Source organism: Pelophylax lessonae, assembly GCF_965119305.1.
Source record: "Pelophylax lessonae genome assembly, chromosome: 4".
Taxonomy (NCBI): domain Eukaryota; kingdom Metazoa; phylum Chordata; class Amphibia; order Anura; family Ranidae; genus Pelophylax; species Pelophylax lessonae.
In genome coordinates, this window is record NC_138771.1 from 613,647,303 (window position 1) to 613,670,815 (window position 23,513).

Sequence of the window (23,513 nt, forward strand, 5' to 3'; positions counted from 1 at the left end):
AGATTAGTCCCTCTGTTCTATTAAACTGCATACTCATAGATGATAATAAGACAGTGCTTTTTAAGAAGAGCTGATGTTGAGAAATAAACGTACAACCTCTCTGGGGGGTTTCCCTCGCACTCAAGCAAGCAGGGTCCCACACCACTTTTCCATCACAGTCACATTAGCTCTTAAGTTATATAAGTAAGCAGAGTCCCACACATTTTTTCCAAACAGTCCCGACAATTCTTAAGCTATACACTCATGAAAGATAATCCAGCAGTACTTTCAAGGAGGGCTGATATTGAGATCATGTGAAATAGACTCCTGGGGGGTTTCCCCTCTACCATAAGTAAGCAGCGTCCCGCACAATTTTCAGAACCATCCCTCTGACTCATTAAACTATAAACTCATAGATGAAAATATACTGATACTTTCACGAAGGACTAGGAATGAGATCAAATGTAGTGCAATTCTATAGGGGTTTCCCCTCATACTTTGGTAAACAGAGTCCCGCACATTTTTTCTCAACAGTCTCATTGACTCTTTAAGCTATATACTCCTGGGTGATAATTTAACAGTGCTTCAAGGAAGGTTTATTTTATGATCCCACGCAGGGGGGTTCTAGGGGATTTCCCCTCTCGCTTAAGTAAGCATAGTCCCGCACTTTTTTCAGATTAGTCCCTCTGTTCTATTAAGCTGCATACTCATAGATGATAATAAGACAGTGCTTTTTGAGAAGAGCTGATGTTGAGAAATAAACGTACAACCTCTCTGGGGGTTTCCCTCGCACTCAAGCAAGCAGGGTCCCACACCATTTTTCCATCACAGTCACATTAGCTCTTAATTTATACACTCCAAAATGATGATAGTATTTTTAAGAAAGACTGTTTTGATATCGTTCATATGAAAATTCTGGGGGGTTTCCCCTCTCACCAGTCCCCTTCGACTAATCTGTGGCGTTCCTTGTAGAGTGGTATTGTGGGGATGATTACGATATCCAATGTTGCTGGGTCTCTCCAGACTGGATCCCTCCAGCACTGGCCCCTCGACGGTGTTCACTCCAATCAGACCTTCTCTCCTGATCCTGGACGCCGGCTCTCCCAGCTTCTCAGCAGCTCCTGCACTCGGCGGCCACCTCTCCAATACACAGCCGATTCCAGTCTCCCGGAGGGACCCAGGGTGCTCGTTCTCCCTCCTCCAAGCCTCAGGGGGGGTCGGCAATCAGGACTGGGTCGGGGCCTCCGGGTAGCGGGGTGGGGGGGGCAGCGGAATCCAGCTAGGCAGGCATCGAGGCTAGGTGAGAGAGCATTCCCTCACATCTCTCTGGGCGGTGGCTCAGAGACTCAGCAGGCCGTCGGGATCAGCTCCATTAGACAGAAAATTTCTTAATAAACATGTTAATCTTTATTTATTAACATTTTTAACATTAAGTGCTCATTATTCACACCTTAACTGCATAAAAACTGATATGAAAACTTCAATTTCAGGGACATTTGCTTTGCATTTCACATCATCTGATTGTGCATTAATGGACTCAGTAGTGGACTCACACACTGCAATATGTTACTGAAGTGCTGCAGTAGTGGACTCACACACTGCAATATGTTACTGCAGTGCAGTCAGTGCAAAACAGCTAGAAAAAAAGCTAGGCAACAGCAACAGCTACACAAAATACACATACACAGTGGATTGGATGGACTGGAGTAAGTGGAAGATGACTACCTCTGCAGTAAGGCACTGACTGCAACTAATGCAGTGCAGTGCAGTCAGTGCAAAACTGCTAGAAAAAAAGCTAGGCAACAACAACAGCTACAAAATAAACACCACATACTCAGTGGATTGGATGGACTGGAGTCAGTGAAGGAGGACTACCTCTGCAGTAAGGCACTGACTGCAACTAATGCAACAGCTACACATGTCACAGTGGATTGGACTGGACTGGAGTCAGTGGAGGACTACCTCTGCACTGACTGCAACTAATGCATTGCAGTCAGTTAAAAACTGCTAGAAAATTAGCAAGGCAACAGCTACACATACCTCTGAAGATGTCAGCCAATGACGAAAAGCGTTAGGTGGAACACACGTCGTGACGTCACATGAGCTGGGTGAAATGCAAACCAGTAGTACCGCTCTCCACTCCACAGCTCTGTATGTGATGGCGTTTTATACTTTTTACTTGTCGTTTTTCCTGTGATTGGATCGTGTGAACTGACTTTGTGTGCAATAGATATACTTTTAACGTTACTGCACTATTTGGAGCTTCCCTTTTTTACAACATATCCGGCCGAAGGAGGGCAGCGGAGGAGTGACAGCACTGGAATAAAGAGCAAGCACCCACCCGGAGGGAAACCATCCCGACCCTGGGGGTCATCTAAGCTTATGTGGTCTTAATGCCATAAGGCATATAAGACTCACTTGGTCAGGTGAGTGAGCAATTTTATTATTAACCACGGTGGAAATCAAAAGTGACACCGGTATCTGGTTGGAGAGCCTGGCACTGAGCACCTGCACCTTTGCACTGCACAGAGTTATCTAATATGTTTGAACTTTTGTCACAAGAAGTCACATTTGCATATGAACTGTGTGGAACATTTATGAGATTATTCACATATCTCATGCACTGCATATGAACTGGAATTTTTTTTTAATATATTTTTTGATTTTTATATACAATTTTTTTATACAATTTTACATTTATTTACAGTGTGTAATTTATTGAACGAGCATTTCTGTATATCACATTAATTTGTTCACTAGTTTTTGCACTGATCTATGCACTTTAATATATGCACCATTACTACGTTTTTTTCTGGAGGATTATAGGACTGTCTATAATTTATACTTTGTACCAAAAATTGCACTTTATATTGAGCAAGCGCTATAGGTAATCCTTTTCAAGGTTACTCCCTACCCATTCACTAGCACTTTACTATAGCAGCTGCTTCCCACCCCTTTAGCACTGTCTTTTTCTTGAGTTTGTGTTGAGTTTTAGTTTCCCATTTTTCTAGCCTATAGGGTGATCCACTGGCGCGGGGGATATACCACTAGTATATCCTACTTTTGCAACAGCTACACATGTCACAGTGGATTGGACTGGAGTCAGTGAAGGACTACCTCTGTCTGCAGTATGGCACTCACTGCAACTACTGCAGTCAGTGCAATACTGCTAGAAAAACAATCAAGCCAACAGCTAGACAGACTGGATTGGAGTCAGTGGACTACCTCTGCAGTAGGGCACTTACTGAAACGAGAGCAGTCAGTGTAAAACTGCTAGAAAAAAAGCTAGGCAACAGCTAGACATTGGATTTGGACTCTTAGCAGTAGGGCACTCACTGCAACTACAGCAGTCAGTGCAAAACTGCTAGAAAAAAGCTAGGCAACAGCTAGACAGAGGCTTGGATTGGAGTCACTCAGCGGACTACCTCTGCAGTAGGGCACTCACTGCAACTACAGCAGTCAGTGCAAAACTGCTAGAAAAAAAGCTAGGCAGCAGCTAGACAGTGGGTTGGAGTCACTCAGCGGACTACCTCTGCAATAGGACACTCACTGCAACTACAGCAGTCAGTGCAAAACTGCTAGAAAAAAGCTAGGCAACAGCTAGACAGTGGATGGGATTGGAGTCAGTGGGCTATCTCTGCAGTAGGACACTCACTGCAACTACAGCAGTCAGTGCAAAACTGCTAGAAAAAAGCTAGGCAACAGCTAGACAGTGGATTGGAGTCAGTGGACTACCTCTACAGTAGGGCACTCACTGCAACTACAGCAGTCAGTGCAAAACTGCTAGAAAAAAGCTAGACAACAGCTAGACAGTGGATTGGATTGGAGTCAGTGGACTACCTCTGCAGTAGGGCACTCACTGCAACTACAGCAGTCAGTACAAAACTGCTAGAAAAAAGCTAAGCAACAGCTATACATTGGATTGGAGTGGAGTAGAGTGAACACTACTCTTTTAAATACTCCCAGTTAAGTAGAACAATATTATAATGCAGAAAGCAGAACATTTCAGCATGTCCATGGTTACCTGTTAAAGGTCTTCTGTTTTGTTCAAACAATGCTGCAACTTCGTAAAAATGCTCAGGAGGAGTGGAGGACAGAGGAGCAGAGAGAGAGAGGTATCTTCTAGTATGGAAAGCAAGTCTTTTGTAGCGTGCCTCATTTTCTCTCCACCACTGAAGAGGATGACTTCTTCTGTCAATTACGGCTTCTTTCAATTAGAGATGAAGTTCATCATCAAGGCTCATCGTTGCAGATTCAGAAGAAATTGAATCCTCCGCATGAGGCCCCAATAAAACACTGAAAATGTCCTGATCAATTCGACGACGATGAAGCAGATTCTCTTCTGTTCGTTGACGTATTTTTGGACATTTGTCTGTTTTTTTTCAGCATGCTGCTCTTCATAAAAGTAGTGTTCTGGACTTGTCTTTTCGGCAGGAACCTCCTGCACCTCCATATCTTCTGTCAGCCATTGTTTCGCCTTAGCCAATACATCATCAGAAGAGAAAGCATGGTTCTTGCATTGAGGATTCAAAAGACATGCAAGCACAACATTTTTAATCTCTTCGTGCTTCTCAAAACATATATCAATCAAAGCTCTTTGGCTTGACAGACCATAATTTGAAAGTTGGAGGGTGTTGTGTGCCATGATGACACAGAGGTCTGACGTATCAGCAAGCCTCATTTCTTTAGGCATGTTTGCTCCACTATGTATAAAAAACACTCGCGCCAAAAGGGGTATAAATTTGTATATATAAAAAATTAAGTATATATATAAAAAGGACTGCTGCTGTAGACAACCCACAGTGGTATAAAATGGAGATAAATGTAATTTGAATATTACCAACAGCGCATGTCCCAAAGAAATTATATAATGTCTGTGGTGATAGGTCTGTTTGACCAAATCAATACTGGGATATATATGGTTATTGCATTAATAAAATTTTACTGCTCATATGGATAATGCTCAATAACCTATCAGTTGCCCATCTCTGTTACATAAAGTGCATCTAGTCTTGCAACCTCAAATACCATACATATAAAGTGCATTTACATTTAAATGGTGCATTCAATTAGTGCATTTCTGTGCAATACATACCAAAGTTTACATGTGATACTTGTAAATTCTTACAACAATATTTTATACCAAAAAATTATATAGAGATAAAAGTCTGTAAAAAATGGACATGTGTGAGGCATAAAAAACTTTTTGTAAAAAATTTGAAGAAAAAATTGTGAGGAAAAAAGGTGGTGTGTGTCCAAAGAGTCCAAACAAGAAATGCTGTTATTCTGTCCGATAAAAAAATTGTTAGAAGAAGATCCTCAATTGTGTGCAATGGTGGTGTCACCCTCCATGCTTGTGAAATATGGTGTAAAAAAATTCAAACTCACCAGAAGATGTTGACCCCCAATACCATGCGGTAAGTGGGTCAATAAGGCTTAAAAGGTAGGTATCCAGCAGGGATCCCATCCGTCTGCAACCGGGTGGTCCTGGATGTCTCCTAGCACTGGGTGTAATGGGGCAGAAAAATCGCACTCCTCATGGTGTAGTATGAATAAAAATTAAGTTTATTAAAAAATGTTTAAAAAAAAATAATATATGTTGGTGGTACAGCAAATACAAAATGGGAATTGCTCACAGCACTGCCAAGGAAGCTGGCTAAGACACCAACAGCCCACTCGCTGCTGCGCGGAACTTCCTGGCTTTGGTCCGGCTTGCGTTCCAAGTACCATTGAAAGTGAGGCTACCGTGTGTCTCAGCTTGACGTGTTTCGTCATCAGTATGTGACGTCTTCGGAAGCTTCTGTTGCTGCTGATGCTGGCATTGGCACCCTGTTGTGGGTTGATGGCTGACACCTGGCAGTGTGGCTGGCTTGGTGTCACCCTGTTGTGGGTGGCTTGCTTGCCAGAACACTGTGGTGGCTGGCTGGCGCCACCCTGTTCTGGGTGGCTGGCTTGCAGGAACACTGTGGTGGCAACGGGTTGGCTGGCATGGTGTCACCCTGTTATGGGTGGCTGGCTTGCAGGAACACTGTGGTGGCTGGCTTGCTTGGTTTCACCCTGTTATGGGTGGCTGGCTTGCAGGAACAGTCTGTGGTGCCTGGTTGGCTTGCTTGGTGTCACCCTGTTATGGGTGGCTGGCTTTCAGGAACAGTCTGTGGTGCCTGGTTGGCTTGCTTGGTGTCACCCTATTATGGGTGGTTGGTTCGCAGGGACACTGTGGTGGCTTGCTGGCTTGGTTTCACCCTGTTATGGGTGGCTGGCTTTCAGGAACTGTCTGTGGTGCCTGGTTGGCTTGCTTGGTGTCACCCTGTTATGGGTAGCTGGCTTGCAGGAAAACTGTGGTGGGTGGCTGGATTGGTGTCACCCTGTTATGGGTGGCTGGCTTGCTGGAACACTGTGGTGGCTGGCTGGCTTGCAGAAACACTGTGGTGGGTGCCTGGCTTGCAGGAACATTGTGGTGGGTGGCTGGCTTGCTGGAACACTGTGGTGGGGGGGCTGGCTTGGGGTCATCCTGTTGTGTGGGTGGCTGGCTTGGTGTCACTCACTCACCCTGGCCTGTTGTGGCGGGTAGCTGGCTTGCTGGAACACTGGTCATGGTGGCGGGTGGCTGGCTTGGTGTCGTCTGGGTGGCTGGTTGCTTGATCGCTAGGGTGGCAGCCTGTTGTGGTGGGTGGCTGAGGCCAGGGCCTGTGGGTGGATGGATGGCTGGCAGCGTGACTGGACCGGACTGCAGCTTGCTGTAACACGAGGCTGTTTGAGGCGTGGGAGGCAGTCTTAAGTGCAGCACACACGGTGAAATGGTGTCACGTAGGGGCCACGCAGTGGGAGGCGGTGTTAGAAGGCATAACGTGTGCACGCAACATACGTATTGACGTCACGAAAATATCGGCAATATCGGCAAATCAAAAGGCCAATTCCGATATATCGAGGAAAATGCATATCGGCCCCCAATATATCGGTGTTGCCGATAATCGATCGATCTCTAATGTACAGCCCCCTTAAAATGACTGTCATCACATATGACATTTCTTTCAGAAAGATCAACGATAAAAGATCAGAGAAAAAAATTAAAATAAAAAAAAAAAAATAGAATGAACAACACAGAAAAAGGTAGATGTTCCATAAAACATTATGGTAGTAGTCATGTCCACTAGATGAATGTTATCAGCTACCTTCAAATATAACAGATGGGGATAACAATCACATAAAGTAGAGATGACCAGAGATTGCAGCAGACAATAGGAGATCCTTTCAGAGCAGAAAGGTACAGAGGGTCACTTACAGTTATTGGCAGGCGGTTGATATTAGCAGCGGTGTTCAAGGTTAGTCGAGATGTTCCCTCAGATCCAGTCAAACCTACAACGTTTCCTGGTTGTGCCACCACCCTGATCCGGTTAGTTGGAGAGCCATCGGGGTTTGTGACAAACACCTGAGGAATAGGAAAGAACGCAGAGCAAGCCTTAGATTCTATGGTGCAACATTTTTCGAAAGGCACCCCTTCCCAGTGAAAGAAAAAATATTTTCTACTAAGTTTCTCAAAATCTTACAAAATTGGCATGTTTTCCTTTTATTAACTTTTCAGAGAGACTTCCACTACAAGGGAAAAGAAAGAAAGGAAAAGGAAAAAAAAAGGGAAATGGAAAAGAGAAAGGGAAAGAAAAAGAAAGTAAAGGGAAACTAAAGAAAATTAAAAGGAAAAAAAAAAGAAAAGGAAAAATAAAGGGAAACGGAAAAGAAAGGAAAGGAAAAGAAGAGAGGAAGGGAAAGGAAAAGGTAAAGGAAAAGTAAAGGGAAAGGGAAAAGAAAGGAAAAAGTGAAAACATAGGATAGCAAAGGGAAAGGAAAAGGGAATAGCAAAATAAAGAAAAGGAAAGGGAAAAGAATGGAAAGGGAAAAGGGAAATATTAGCTAATGTACTAATTGAAAGCTCATTTCTCTAATAGAATCAGTGAATTAAATTTGACATATGTTGTACTTTTATCCCTCAAAAATGTAATGAGCACTATGTGATTCCCAAATTTTTAGTCATATCAGGTAGGTGTACAGCATTACTTAATGTTTGGTGATCTGTTTGAATCATAAAACTAATCCATAATTCCTCCTGCTGTAAAGCTGTGTTTGGGTCAGGCCAACTGAAGAAGCTATTTATGCCTTCAAGATGTGAGGTTAAATTCCAGACATTTCATTTTCTACATGTTATCAACATATTTTAGATAATCTGCATGCCATCCTTACAGTAAGGTCAAAGGGCATTCCAGGCTTGAAATACTTGGACGTTTTAGTGAAGAGGATTTTATAGGGAGATTTCACAATATGAATATTTTCTAACTCGGCTTCCACCATTTCACTGCCTGGAAAAGAGAAGGAACAGGTGTTTAAAGTCACGTTACTAAAATATTTCAAACAGCTACAATACTTTTTCTTACTTAGGAAATAATCCTTTCATGCAGTCAATATTTCCAACTATAACATTATTTTTTTTGGGTGTAACGGGGAAAGGTTTTGCCTTCTTTTTGTGCTATTGTGCCCAAACAGGAAACTAAGGAAGTCTCTTCAGTTGGGTTGCAGACAACAAATAAAGCAATTTTTATTTATTTATAAGAATATATAGTTAAAGTGAAAAAAGTCTGGTGCGCTAAATTCTAAAGTGTCACTCTCAAGTGAAAACAACTTTGTGACAAATGAAATACAAATGATGACAATGTACTTAATTATCTATCAATCTATTCACCAATGGGAAAAAGTGAAAATACATATAAATAACATAAGTGTTCCAAACGATAAAAATTTACAAATTCCCCTAATGGGGGTGCTGCAAAATATCCAAATGTTTTTCCAATTCGAAGTCCAAAGCCTTGAATCCAAAATTATACGTGAAGAATCCTGATGCAGGGTGAAATTGGAAATAAAGCGGTGCTCCCGTATTAACGTGGCAATCCTGTGTCCCACCACCTTACAATTTTGCTTCTTACCAGCAGATGTATATTAATAGGGCAAAAAGGCAGCCACCTCCAGAATAGACCCCTCGTAATAAGAGAAATGTGTATTATCTTCCCATACCTCCCAAGGGGGTGAATGGGCCTCTTACTGTATGCTGAAAAATCTTGAGCATATGATAATTCTCATTCTGGTCCCAAAAATGCTCTTGCTTTAGGGGCACTGGAGCGCACTTCTGCCTGGGTGTCAGTGGTGAAGCTAAGTGTCTGAAAAACGAAGCAGAGCAGCCCCCCCCCCCAACGCTTCTGGCTCCTCCTGCCTGCAGAGTGCCCCTACAGCAAGAGCATTTTTGGGACCAGAAGGAGTGTGAGAACACAGGAGATTCTCAGCATATTAACCTCAGAGGTGACCCAGAGTGACGGGAGGAAGAAATCCCTATAAGAGAATTATCATATGCTCAAGATTTTGATTAAGAGGCCCATTCACCCCCTTGGGAGGTATGGGAAGATAGTACACATTTCTCTTACCACAAGGAGTCTATTCTCTGGAGGTGGCTGCATTTTCGCCCTATTAATATACATCTGCTGGTAAGAAGCAAACTTGTAAGGTGGTGGGACACAGGATTGTCACATTAATAGGGGAGAACTGCTTTATTTCCAATTTCACCCAGCATCAGGATTCTTCACGTATAATTTTGGATTCAAGGCTTTGGACTTTGAATTGGAAAAACATTTGGATATTTTGGCGCACCCCCATTAGGGGAATTTGCACATTTTTATTGTTTGGAACACTTATGTTATTTATATGTATTTTCACTTTTTCACATTGGTGAATAGTTTTGATAGATAATTAAGTACATTGCCATCATTTGTATTTTATTTGTCACAAAGTTGTTTTCACTTGAGAGTGACACTTTAGAATTTAGCGCACCAGACTTTTTTCACTACTTATTTATTCCAGCATATTTGGATCTTTGGTTGCAGCTTATTTTATTCATTCATCAGCGCACCTTTTACACATTTGTATATAGTTATAGTTTTGGGATGAAGCTCTGGGAATACAGATAAATAAAAATATGTTTTTTCTCTATCTTTTTTTGTGTATGTTTTTATAGTGCCAAGGCGCATGATCATTTTTTTTTTTTAAACGCTCTCTTTACATTGTTGTATCCATTATTATAGTTTTATTGAAAAATTATGCCTTCAGACAGCAGCAATCTGGGCACATGAACTATATTTTAGATGGTGCCCTTATCCTTAATTGATCATTCAAAATGGAAGGATTGGGAAAACAAGGATTTCAGGCACACTATATCTATAAAATCTATTTTTATTTAAGACTCAGATAAAATCAAAAAATCATACATACAAACATGTGTTGGTAAGACAAAGAACCTATAAAAGGTCCATAGGGTAATGTATATACGGTTCACAGTAGATGAGATCACAGTTTTCATACAAAGTAATATATAGAATATCTTGACAGTTTTGAACAATCAAAGAAATACTTCACATTAGGAGATTCCTGCTGACGGATACCCAAAGACACAAGGTGCCGGCCAACCGGGTCAACTGATGTCGTATTCAAACATTCACCATAATGTGTTTAGTATTTTGCTCAACATGTTTCGCTTTGCTTCAGAAAGCTTTGTCTGGAGCTATTACTTGATTTTTCTGTATATTGTATGGTGAGACACAAGTCTCAACATCCTTGATACATAACGAGGAGGATTGTTGTGGGTTTACAGGAGACTCATATGATAATGGGTAGTCGTTTACAAAGCGATAGGGGTAATTTGATTCTAATCAGTATCAATAGCCGTGAGACTGAGTACCTGCTGTGTTTCAGGTCACAGCCAATAGGACCCAGTAAAGTACATGCCCACGTTGAGATCCTGTTCACATCCACATACCTCCTCCCTGGATGGGGAACCGCCACCAATTATTATAGTTTTGCGTTGAAGTGAGGACCCAAGATTTGTGGTGTTATTTTCCCCTTAAGGGGAATTCTTTTGGGGATTCTTTTGAAGCTAGTAAACAAATAAAACCTGTCAGATATTTTTGATAGATTCAGAGTGTGTTCAGGCCTGCGCATAAATGACTCCAAAAGCGAGATACTTCCCCAAGGTGACTCACATGCTCCTCAAAGGTTGGCATTCTCCCCCTTCCCCATAGCCAAATCCCACATCAAATACTTGGGTATATTGATTGGCAAATCCCCGTCTTCCCTATATCATCTCAATTATACTCCACTGCTATCTAAATTGTCCAAAGAACTAGACAGTTGGGCCAAGCTTCCCCTGTCTCTCATTGGCAGCTGTGATTTATACAAAATGGTCACCTTCCCCAAATTGTTATATTTACTTCAGACCCTGCCCCTTCTTGTTAAACACGCAGACCTTACCTGCTTCCACAAATCTCTTACCACCTTTCTATGGTCTACCAAAAAACCCCACATTGCCCTCCTTGAACTGTACCCTCCCAGACTCAGTGGTGGTCTGAATCTCCCAGATATAAGACTGTATAATCTCTGCAGTATGGCGAGAGTGGGTATGGACTGGATCACAAATGGAGAGACCGTACAATCTAGCAGCCATATTACATTGTAAACTGTGTGAACTGCTGATACCCTTACGACAAAATGTCCTTCTCAGAGACACCCGTGTTGCCTGGAAGGAACTGAGGAAAAAATTTGGACTCCCGCAACTGATATCCAAACACCTCCCCATTCAAGGAAACCCTGCCCTTAAGTCTTTACACATGGAATCTATCAATGCCTCCTGGGCCTCCCATGGACTGCAATATTTGGCCCAGCTGTATGATCCTACCTCTGGATCTCCTGTCCCATTCAGGACCTTCCAGTCAACTTACAAGATCCCAGTGTCGCACTATCTCTATGTCCACCAACTTCAGGCATATGCAACCTCTTTATGCTCTGCAAAACATAAAAGTTTTACCCCTAACCCGCTGGATGCATTACCTCTGAAGACCCCCCTAAAACTCTCTCATATATACCGTCCTATCCAGGCTCTCTTGCTATCTCAATCAAAAGAGCACCTTCATTCATCTTGGGATAAGGCCTTGTCCCATCCAGACTCTAAACCATACATCCTAGCAGGATTCAACACCACACGTTCGTTCACGTGCAATGCCTTCTGGAGGGAGCAGCAATTCAAAATACTTCATCACGCCTATGCCCCCTTCTCATCTTCGCCATCCCATCTCCCTTTTCAAGGATGCCCTTAGTGCTTGACACACTGCCCTACCTTGCTGCATAGACTATGGTCTTCTCCTTTCATTTCCTCCTTTTGGGACCAAGTAGAACTCTTATCACTCAAAGTCACAGGTCTGCAACCTACAAAAAATCAATTTCCTCTACTTTTTGGATACATGGATGGACTTCCAATGCATACATCTGGGACTCAAGACAAATATAGACTTTCTATCATTAGAACCCACAAACCATGGATTACCAAATGCTTCATGGTGGCTAGAAGAGTCATTCTCCGAAACTGGATATCTTCCACCTCTCCGACTGCACAAGAAGTTAAAGCCCACCTCAATACCTTACTTGGAAAAGAACATTTAGATATGATACTCTCCAAGGCTGATCCCCGCCGATTCTGGATTAGATGGTCAGCCTACATGGTCAAATTCAACATCACCCACCTTCCTCGCAGCCCTGATACAAACCACTCCATATCTATGGATGGGAGAGGCCCTCCTCCCTTGTTCCACAACCCACCCATTGACACTAGTCCAAACTGACATGACACCGATTGTATCTAACTTGGTTTATTACTATTATGCTCACCCGGACTTAACCCGAACTTTACCCCGACCCCGAACCCCATTGAAGGTAATGGTGACCCGAACATTTGAGCGCTAAAATGGCTCTAAAACAAACATGGAAAGGGATAGAGGGCTACAAATGGCAGCAAAATCATCTTAAGAGCATGGCAAGTGCTCTGCAAACAAACGTGGATAGGGAAATAACTTAGAATAACATAAAAAAACAGAAAAATAAAAAATAATAATCTTGAATGATGTAGGAGGAGGAAGAGGCCTATATGGAGTAGGAGGTTGAGGTGGCAGTGGATATGGTGGTGTAGGTGGAAGTGGCGGTGGTGGTGGAGGAGGAGGACAAGGCCCATATGGAGTAGGAGGTTGAGGTGGCGGTGGATGTGGCGGTGTAGGTGGAAGCGGCAGTGGAGGAGGACGAGGTAACACTGGTTTTTGTTTTTAATTGTATTTCTTTTTAAATTAGGGTACGCCCCAAAAGAGTTAGAAAGATCAAATACAACAATGACATGTCTATTCTGCATAAGTTACGGACAAGTCCTGTGGGATCCATGCCTGGTTCATTTTAATAAATGTGAGCTTATCCACATTGGCTCTGGACAGGCGGCTGCGCTTGTCTGGGAAAACGGCCCAAGCCGTGCTAAATACATGTTCAGATAATACACTGGCTGCAGGGCAGGCCAGCACCTCCAAGGCGTAAAGGGCAAGCTCGGGCCATGTGCCAAGTTTGGAGACCCAGAAGTTGAAGGGGGCAGACCCGTCATTCAGTAAGTCTGGGCGTGTGCACACATACTGCCCCACCATGTTAGTGCTGGGTTGTGGTGATGCTGGTGGAGCTCCTGTTGCAAGGAGAGGATGTGGTTGATCTGTGCCAGCTACACACACAAGTGAAACACCTTTCTCAGCTGCGAGTAGGCGACAAAACCTTACAGCAGTATTTGGCAGGGCCTAATGCGCCTCTACAAATATTGAGGCCAGAACAAGTACAGGCGATAGTAAATTGGGTTGCTGACAGTGCCTCCAGTTCCTTCACATTGTCTCCCACCCAGTCTTCTGCTGAAAGGTCAGAGTTGGCATCTGCAGCCGATGTCCATCAATCTTTCACCTCACCCCCTTGCAAATCAGCCAAGCAGTCTGAGCCCCAACTCATGCAGCAGTCTCTTCTTCTTTTTGATGACTCTGTTAGCATGGTTTCCCAGGGCCATCCACCTAGCCCTGCCCCAGAAGTGGAAGAGATTGAGTGCACCGATGCCCAACCACTTATGTCTCAAGATGAGTACATGGGAGGACCATCACAGCATGTCTCGGATGATGACGAAATACAGGTGCCAACTGCTGCGGAATTCCGATTGTGGAGACCGACAAGGGTTGCAGGGGTGAAGACTGCGTGGAAGATGATTCATGGAATGAACGTCATGCTGGTGACCTGAGTAGTTTGGAGGAAGAGGCGGTGGTAGCAAAGAGCCATCAGCAAACCAGAAGAGGGAGCAGGGTGCAAAAGCGGAGCGGCCGTGCCCTAGACACTACGCCTGCTACTGCCCAACGCAGCAAGGGACCGAGCACACCAAAGGAGTTCCCTAGTGTGGCAGTTCTTCAGACAATGTGCTGATGACAGGACACGAGTGGTTTGCACGCTGTGCAATCAGAGCCTGAAGCGAGGCATAAACCTTCTAAACCTGAGCACAACCTGCAAGACCAGGCATCTAAGTGCAAAGCATGAGCTGCAGTGGAGTAGACACCTCAAAAACCAAGAAAGGTCTCTGGCTCCTCCTGCTTCCTCTACTGTTGCAGTCTCTGCCTCTTCATCCACATCTGTAGTGAGACCGGCACCTGCCACACCCCAAACAGAGGATCTGCCAGCAACACCACCACCTGGGTCACCAACAACCATCTCCACAATGTCCCGTGGAAGCATTCAGCTTTCTATCTCCCAAACACTGGAGCAGAAGAGGAAGTACCCACCCGCGAATTTCTGGCCTTTGAAATGCTGTCATTCCGGCTGGTGGAGAAGCAGAGCTTTAAAAGCCTTATGGCGGTGGCTGTCCCACAGTACGTCGTGCCCAGCCGCCACTACTTTTACAGGCAAGCCATCCCTTCCCTGGACAACCAAGTGGGTGACAAAATCAGGTGTCCACTGCGCAACGCCATCTGTGGCAAGGCCCACCTAACTACGAATACGTGGACCAGTAAGCACAGTCAGGGACGTTATATCTCCCTAACAGCACACTGGGTAAATGCAGTGCGGCTGGGCCTGAGGCTGATAGCAGTTTGGCGCATGCCCTTCCACCACCGAGGATTGCAGTGCGCTTCAGTTTGCCTCCTGTTCCAAACTCCTCCTACTCCGCTTCCTCATCCTCTACCACCTCCTCATCCAGTCAGCGTAATACCTTCACCACCAACTTCAGCACAGCCAGGGGTAAACGACAGCGGGCAGTTTTAAAACTTGCCTGTTTGGGGGAAAAACCACACACCACGCAGGAGTTGTGGAGGGGCATTGAACAGCAGACTGATGAGTGGTTGGTGCCAGTGAGCCTCAAGCCCGGCCTGGTGGTGTGCGATAATGGGTGAAATCTTGTAGCAGCTCTGGGCCTAGCCGGTTTGACACACATCCCTTGCCTGGCGCATGTGCTGAATTTGGTGGTGCAGAGGTTCCCTAGAAATTACCCCGATATGTCAGAGCTGCTGCAGAAAGTGTGGGCCGTCTGTGCGCACTTTCGGCGTTCTCACCCTGCTGCTGCTCGCCCGTCAGCGCTGCAGCGTAACTTTGACCTTCCAGCTCACCGCCTCATATGTGACATGCCCACAAGGTGGAACTCCACCTTGCACATGCTGGCCAGACTGTGCGATCAGCAGCAGGCCATAGTGGAGTTTCAGCTGCAGCACGCACGCATGAGTCGCTCTGCGGAACAGCACCACTTCGCCACCAATAACTGGGCCTCCATGCGAGACCTGTGTGCCTTGTTGTGCTGTAACATATGCAGACTAGACCGCAATTGAATATTTTTTCCTTAAATGGGTGTTTATTGAATAGCGGAATAGAACAACAGTATCCAATGGATGTATCTCACTGTAACATATGCAGACTAGGCCGCAATTTAATATTTTTTCCCTAAATGGGTGTTTATTGAATAGCAGACTAGAACAACAGTATCTAAAGGGTGTATCTCACACGTACAGATACAGATTAAGCCGCAATTTAATATTTTTTCCCTAAATGGGTGTTTATTGAATAGCGGAATAGAACAACAGTATACAAAGGGTGTATCTCACAGTAAAATATGCAGACTAGGCCGCAATTTATTTTTTTCCCCCTAAATGGCTTTTTATTGCAAAGCGGAATACAACAGTATGCAATGGGTGTATCTCACTGTAACATATGCAGACTAGGCCGCAATTAGCTTTTTTTCCCCCTAAATGGGTTTTTATTGCAAAGCGGAATACAACAGTATGCAATGGGTGTATCTCACTGTAACATATGCAGACTGGGCCGCGATTAGCTTTTTATCCCCTAAATGGGTTTTTATTGCAAAGCGGAATACAACAGTATGCAATGGATGTATCTCACTGTAACATATGCAGACTAGGCCGCAATTCGCTTTTTTCCCCTAAATGGGTTTTTATTGCAAAGCAGAATACAACAGTATGCAATGGGTGTATCTCACTGTAACATATGCAGACTAGGCCGCAATTAGCTTTTTTTCCCCTAAATGGGTTTTTATTGCAAAGCGGAATACAACAACAGTATGCAAAGGGTGTATCTCACTGTACCATATGCAGACTAGATAAAAGAAAAGGAATTGGCAGCACTCCAGGTTGAGTCAAAATCCAGATTTATTGACTGGACATCCAAATATGACAATCGTGATAAGGTAGACGCGTTTCACACACTGACTGTGTGCTTAATCATTAGGAGTAATGATTAAGCACACAGTCAGTGTGTGAAACACGTCTACCTTGTCACGATTGTCATATTTGGATGTCCAGTCAATAAATCTGGATTTTGACTCAACCTGGAGTGCTGCCAATTCCTTTTCTTTTATCAAGTTTTTACGGAGGCAAGCCGGGGCATGCACCTGTGTGAGTCATCAGGCAATTACACCACCTTGAGCAGTGACTCCTTGTCTGTTCCATATGCAGACTAGGCCGCAAATTATTTTTTTCCCCTAAATGGGTTTTTATTGATAAGCGGAATACAACAGTATGCAATGGGTGTATCTCACTGTACCATATGCAGACTAGGCTGCAATTTTTTTTTCTTCCCCTAAATGGGTTTCTATTGCAAAGCAGAATACAACAGTATGCAATGGGTGTATCGCACTGTAACGTATGAATGAAAATCTGAAAAATAATTGTCCCCTTAATTGGTGCTTGTTGAAAAGCAGATTTGAAATGCAGTGTCTAAACGCTATAAGTCACAGTAAAATATGAAGGAAAAAAGTTTTTTTCTTTTTTAAATGCAGATTAAGCAGACACATATGCACTGAGCTTGCATGAAATGGTCGCTACACACCTCACGCCTAACAGGTTGGATACTGTTGTTTTTCTATTCCGCTATTGAATAAAAAAAAAAAAACATTTGAATGAAAAACTGAAAAATATTTTTTCTTCTCTAAATACTGAAAAATAATAATTTTCCCCTTACATTGGTGCTTTTTGAAGAGCAGTTTAGAAAAGCAGTGTCTGTCTAAACACTGTATGTCAAAGTAAAATATGAAGGAAAAAAGTTTTTTTCTTTTTTAAATGCAGATTAAGCAGACACATATGCACTGAGCTTGCATTAAATGTGCAGCACCGCATGCCGCCCACCTAACAGACTGATAAAAGGTTTTTTTTTCTCCTTTCTCCTCCTCACTGGGCTCAGGTCAGGGCATAAAGATCGTGCACTGCACCCCCACACAATACAATCAATATAGATCGCTGTCTGATTAAAGAAGATTCTTCCTATTCTTTCCCTGAACGCAATCTCCAGCCTGACCCTACAATAATCTCCCTATCTCTCCCTCAGCAGCAGCAGCAGCAGGAACCTCTCCCTAGTATAGTTTGAGCAGAGTGACGCGCGGCACTATGTGACTCCAGCTTATATAGACTCTGGGTCACATGCTGCACTAGCCAATCACAGCCATGCCATTAGTAGGAATGGCTGTGATGGCTTCTAAGGGCACACTAGTTTAACGCTTGCTGATTGGCTGCCCTGCACCTGTTTAAACTGCGCCATTAAAATCGCGCCAAAACATCAAATAACATTACTGAACAACGGACAGTACCCGAACATACAGTGAAATGTTCGGGTCCATGTCCGGGTACTGAATACCCAAAAGTCCGGTACGATACCGAACAATACAGTCCGGGTTCGCTCAACCCTACCAAACACACATCCAACAGCATATTTTAATCAACTATAGTTGCCCTAAATAACAACATCCATACTTACACTGATCATTAATTTAAGGTGCTAAATTCATACATATACAATAGGTACTGCTTAATATTTTGGAGGTCTTCAATATACATAGGTTCCTGTTGTGTTAATTGTTCTTATGAATGTTTACAGGTCTATAATATCTTGTTTGATTTGGGGAATGGGCTGACTTGGATCTATTTTAGGTCCTTCTATAATGTTATAAGTGCATTTGGCCTGTTGGGTCGCATAATGGTTTTGAAGAGAGATTTTTTGTGTAGTTTGATGGTACTGGAGACTCTGGACTGCCTGTAAAAGAGTTTACAGGTCAGTTGGTGTGTTTTGTTGCCTACAGATCTGTTTTACAGAACTTGAGGGTTTACAATATGAGAGTTGCAGATAGAGGAGACCACAGACGTGAAATTATCCCAGAATGAAATTAGGGGCACTGATAACACTATTATTTTGTCTACTATAAACACTAATCTAATATTCACCTTATAGATGTAGAATTTCCTTCCAATGCTCAGACAAGAAATATAAATATATAACTAATTTCAAATGTGGTTTTCTACCATTGAGTGCATTGATTTTCATAGAATTAATTTTCTACTTCTGGACCTTGGCAAGTGCATGGGCATAAGACTAGTCACTGTTTTCTGGTCCAGGAGCAAATTCAATAATTAGAAATGTATTAGTTCCCATTAGATTCAACCACAATTTTCCATCCTTGTTCTTCGATTTTTTTTTTTTTTTTTTTACTCACTCTGGTCAAAATGATTATCTAAGCGCCCGCTTTAACTTTTAGATTATTGAATGAATGTCCTGAAACTGACAATTTTCTAATGAAATTCTACAGGTGTAAGTTCAGCTTTAGTGGTTGCATGGTCGAATGAACCTAAAAAAGTATACTGTAAGTATATTCCGTTGGCTGATTAGAAAATACATTTCTCCCTGCAGGAATTAGGGAAAAGCAGCAGTCTTTCAGTACCTAACATGTTGCTGTAATTTAGACAATAGGTACATATTTCATATGCCCACTCCCACTTTCCAGATGGGCCATTGTTGGAGCGCAATTGCATTGTTGGTCCATTTACTGTTACATTTGTTTAGAAGATCTCTTTCTAAATGTCGTTCAAAGAACTAATGTTGATGATTATTCAAGGAACCCCAACTATCAAATGCCATTCGCCTCCGTTTCCAATCAAGGACTGTGTATAGCAAAATGAGTCACGCTGTCGCCACTGGCTTTTCTAGTGGAAAGTTAATTTTCAACTGTAGAATTTACCATCAAGGGTGAAATATTCTTGCAATGGGCTCAGTGGTGAGAGGCAAAGTGATTTACAAAGACAGAGCCACCAGAAGTCTCAAATATATAAAAAGCTAGAAGGTCATTCAGTGTATCTGTGTCTACATAGCACTAAAATATCATTGTTACATGTAATGGATTCTCTGTGAAGGTCCCTTTACTCACCTGAGTCAACCACTGTGACAGACATATAAAGGGTGAACTGGAGCATGTCATCAACATTCTTAAAGTTCTGCACAAAATCTTTTCTCTCTAAGGTAACCGTGCCTTCTCCATTTTTGATCTAGGAGATAAAATATGAGAAAAAAAGAATGTATTGTTAAAAAGAGAAAACAAGAACTATGGTGCATGTGTGTGTATGTATACACAGTACTGTGCAAAAGTTTTAGGCAGGCATGAAAAAAATGCTGCAACATAAAAGAAAACTTTCAGAAATAGAAGTGTTATTCATTTATTAATTTTTTTATCCAGAGCTTAACAAGAAAAAATGTTTGTTTTACATACAGTGCAAAAACATCTCAGTCGTATGATTGATGTTATACAAGGATCAGCATGAGAACCAATGCACGTAAAACAGAATACGGAGCGAAGAACTGCTAATGCAGAGAAATTATTAATGAAAACAGTAATGATTGATCAGCTACTTGTTAACATCTGACATCTGGGGAAGTCCCAGCATGTCAATCGGGAAGGTAGTTGAAGGATCCGCAAAAAAAGTAAATAAAAGGGGGTGGGGAGGCACATATGTCAGAGGGAGGGGTGTGTTGTGGATGAACAGTTGGTGGAAAGGATAAGATTGGAAACTATGGACAGATGTGACTAGCTGATTGAGGGCGTGGTTCGTCAATGGCTCCGTGAGAGGCCAAGCAGTGAGGAGCTCTGCTTGGTGGAAGAGAGAGCCGTGCAGTGAGTGAGTCGGCTCTCCCCCCCCCCCCCGCTAGGTGCAGAGCGGGGCCCGAGGCTCACGGAGGACGGTAATGGGGAAATCCAGGCTCGGGGAGCCATAAAGCAGCGGTGGTGGCAAGGAAGCAGGCGGTCATACGCTGAATGTGCGGGACCCTGCCTCAGAGTGAGAGAGGTACAGCATAGGGTGAAAGACCGTGCGGGTCGGCGCGGGGCTGAGGGGCTGTGGAGGAGGAGAGCCGGGGTCGAGTGCCAGCTGGGACAGTAGATGCGGAGGTCGCTGGTCTCCCCTGTATATATGACTCAAGCAGCCAGCCCGGAGCAGAAGCAAGCCCTAGAGAAAAGGACAGACATTACCTCATATTTTCTGAGACACACAGTGGCATCACGAAGCACTGTTGGGACCAAGGCATCACAGAAACGCCAAACAAACTCAGGAATGGCAGTTCAGCAGAAAGGGCCCAAAACTACAAACACTCAATCTACTGGGGTCTCTTCTGGTGGGAAGAAGCCTTTAGTAATGGATATATCGCATGAACAAAGGAACGAAGAGCCCAAAGAATCCCTGATTATGCCGCAACAGCCCCAAATACCATCAACAGCGGAGTGGAGTGAGTTTGTAAAGCTGATCCCGACGAAACAGGATATCCAAGACATGGCTGCAGCAATCGTGAGTGACATTAAAATGGAAATATGTGGTTTAAAACAAAAAGTTGACCAAATTGAAGGCAGATTGGTGAATACAGAGTCAGTACAATGTGATTTTGAAGTCAGAATCTCTGAATTAGAAAGTTCACGAGTGCAGTTGCAAAAACAAGTCACCTGGTTGCAGCTGCAGCAGGATGATGCCGAGAACCGCAGCCGGAGGAATAATATTCGACTGCGGGGCTTGCCTGAATCCGTAAAGGGCCCAGAGCTCAGAACCACAGTAGTGGGTATTTTGAATGGTGTGTTGGAGAGACCCCAAATGGAAAAAATGGAAATTGACAGAGTGCACAGGGTTAAAGCGTCCCGAAGGACGGGAACAGATCTAATCCCAGATGTCTTGATTAGGATTCACCTGTTTTCACTTAAAGAAGACATAATGAGACAAGCATGGGCAAAAGGGCAGATTGAGTATGAAGGTTCTCAGCTGAAACTGTTGCCAGATCTTTCACGGGGGACCCTAAAGATGAGAGCCGCAATTAAACCCCTCCTAGAGGTCATAAGAAAAGTGGGAGCAACCTATTTTTGGGGACACCCCTTCCATTTGAAAGTGGTGAAAGACAGAGAAACGTTCTTATTGAAATGGCCAGACCAGCTCCCCGGGCTCTTTACATTTTTGGGGTGCGCCCCGGTCCATGTGAGTGACTGGATAGATGTCCTAGGAAACTCCGTGAACTATTACATGAATTAAGTCATACAACATGGGTGAAATTTGGAGCAGATAGGTGTGGGAGCAAAACAGATGCTCAGGACAAGGAGACAATAATATAATGAACCTAAAAGTGCTGCACACAGGTTCCTGGCCTATTCCGTGTTTTTGTTTTTTTTTTATATTTATTTTTCTGGTTTTCCCCATGCTTTTTTTTTTCCTTTTGTTTGTTTCTGGGGTTCTCCCTATCTCCTCTTCTCCCTCTCTTTCTGGGAGGGGGGAAAGTTAAGATGTGTGGAGGTCCCTGGTATCCCCACACCCGCCTCGAACATTTGCTTTGTCAAGTTATGGGCGTTTTTTCTGCATTTTTTCTGTTTTACTTTTTATATGTTCTTACTATCTGAGTCACCCTCGAAGGGGAAGGGGGGGGGGGTTACTTTTAGTGTGATTTGTGTTATTTTTCCATGCTTTTCATGTTTTTCTTATGGGAGATTTGTGGTGTGCGTTTTTGGATTTTTTTTTTTTTTTTTCACAGGAAAGTTGGATATTATATATTTGTATCTGTAGAAATCAACAATAACTTCACAAGGTGTTTTTATTTTATTTTTTTTTATTCGTGCCCCCGCCAGCCATTGAGGGCCGGAGCACGATCTTAAGGGTTAAGAGGGAAGGGGGCACTGAGGTAGAGGTAATTTGAGAGTGTTCCCTCGCTTTGTGCGGGACACGCTTAAGACATAAAAAAGAAGATATGTGAGACCTAATAATACTGAATTTAAATCACTATTAGGGTGTATACAGAGGATAGAGTGACTCAGGAAATAGTTATGGTTAATAGCAACTAGAAGTGAGTAAGAGAGATCCTCCCAGGACCTAGCGCAAGTCTGAAAGGTTAAGATGGAGTTGAGGGGAGGGTAGATGTTTTGCAGAAGGGGGGGGGGGGTGAGGGGGCCCCGGGGCCCTCAGGAAGGGAGATGGGGGAGGGGGAGGGGAATCCATAGAGTGATAGGAGTAGAAGGCACAAGCAAGGGATCTGACCATGTAGCAATTAAGTCCCCTTTATCTGCGACCTGGCTCGGGGTAGTTTGACTAGATCGGGAGGCGTAAGAGGGGGTCTCTGGGGCGGGGGGGGGGAGTAGGACATTGACATTATGTGAAGGGAGGCGATCGTCCGTCGAGTTAGAGCTCCTCTAGCTGGACACTTTAAATTTATAGTTTTACTGTCTGCCAGGGATAAGATAGGGACTACATCCTTACCACCACGGTAGGGGTGAGAGGGAGTAGAGCCCATTTTCTTAGCTCCAATTTTTGGAGCCCAGCCTTTTCTTCTTTTTTCTTCCCTCTTGTGTTCTTGAAGGAAAGTGTCCAGGTACAGTGGCTTGCTCGCGGGGTTTTGGGAACCACGGCCCCCTCAGTAGATAGCGCCTGGTTGCGCTGGTTTAGATAACCATTAGAGGGGGGTAGGGGTAGTGGGTATTAAACAGTATATACATACTTGTGTGGGTGAAGGGGGGTTTCTTTTCTTGTCAAATTTTTTTTTTTTTTTTTTATTATTTTTTTTAAATATTTTTTTAATTTTTTTTTTTCTCGCATAGGTTGTGTGGCCATAGGGGGCAGGGGACCGTTCCACAATGGTGGCTGGAGGTGGGGCGACCCAGGGGGGACAGCAGGTTGTAAGATTACGACCTATAATGTGAGGGGACTATCAACCCCACAGAAGCGTAGGAGACTTATGGGAGATCTAAAACGAGATGCTACACAAATAGCTTTCATTCAGGAGACCTACTTCCGCAAAGATGCAGTACCAAAATTGTACAATAAAGACTTTCCATGGGT

At 43.6% G+C, this 23,513-nt stretch overlaps 2 protein-coding genes across 2 annotated transcripts in view; both read right to left on the reverse strand.

The window, feature by feature from the left end:
- The window catches only part of LOC309552830 (A.superbus venom factor 1-like), a 360,768-nt gene extending 352,440 nt beyond the window's left edge, over positions 1-8,328 (reverse strand). The window contains exons 1-2 of the mRNA XM_082253740.1: positions 8,215-8,328; positions 7,262-7,408 (exon numbers count right to left, since the gene is read on the reverse strand). Of these exons, the coding sequence (XP_082109866.1) occupies positions 7,262-7,408; positions 8,215-8,322 (255 nt within the window). The 5' untranslated portion in view covers positions 8,323-8,328. The remainder of the gene's footprint in view (positions 1-7,261; positions 7,409-8,214) is intronic.
- An 11,252-nt stretch (positions 8,329-19,580) lies between these two features.
- LOC309554683 (A.superbus venom factor 1-like) overlaps positions 19,581-23,513 on the reverse strand; it is a gene marked incomplete at its 3' end in the record, with an annotated part of 174,990 nt that continues 171,057 nt past the window's right edge. Inside the window, exon 9 of the mRNA XM_082256389.1 lies at positions 19,581-19,706. Within this exon, the coding sequence (XP_082112515.1) occupies positions 19,581-19,706 (126 nt within the window). The remainder of the gene's footprint in view (positions 19,707-23,513) is intronic.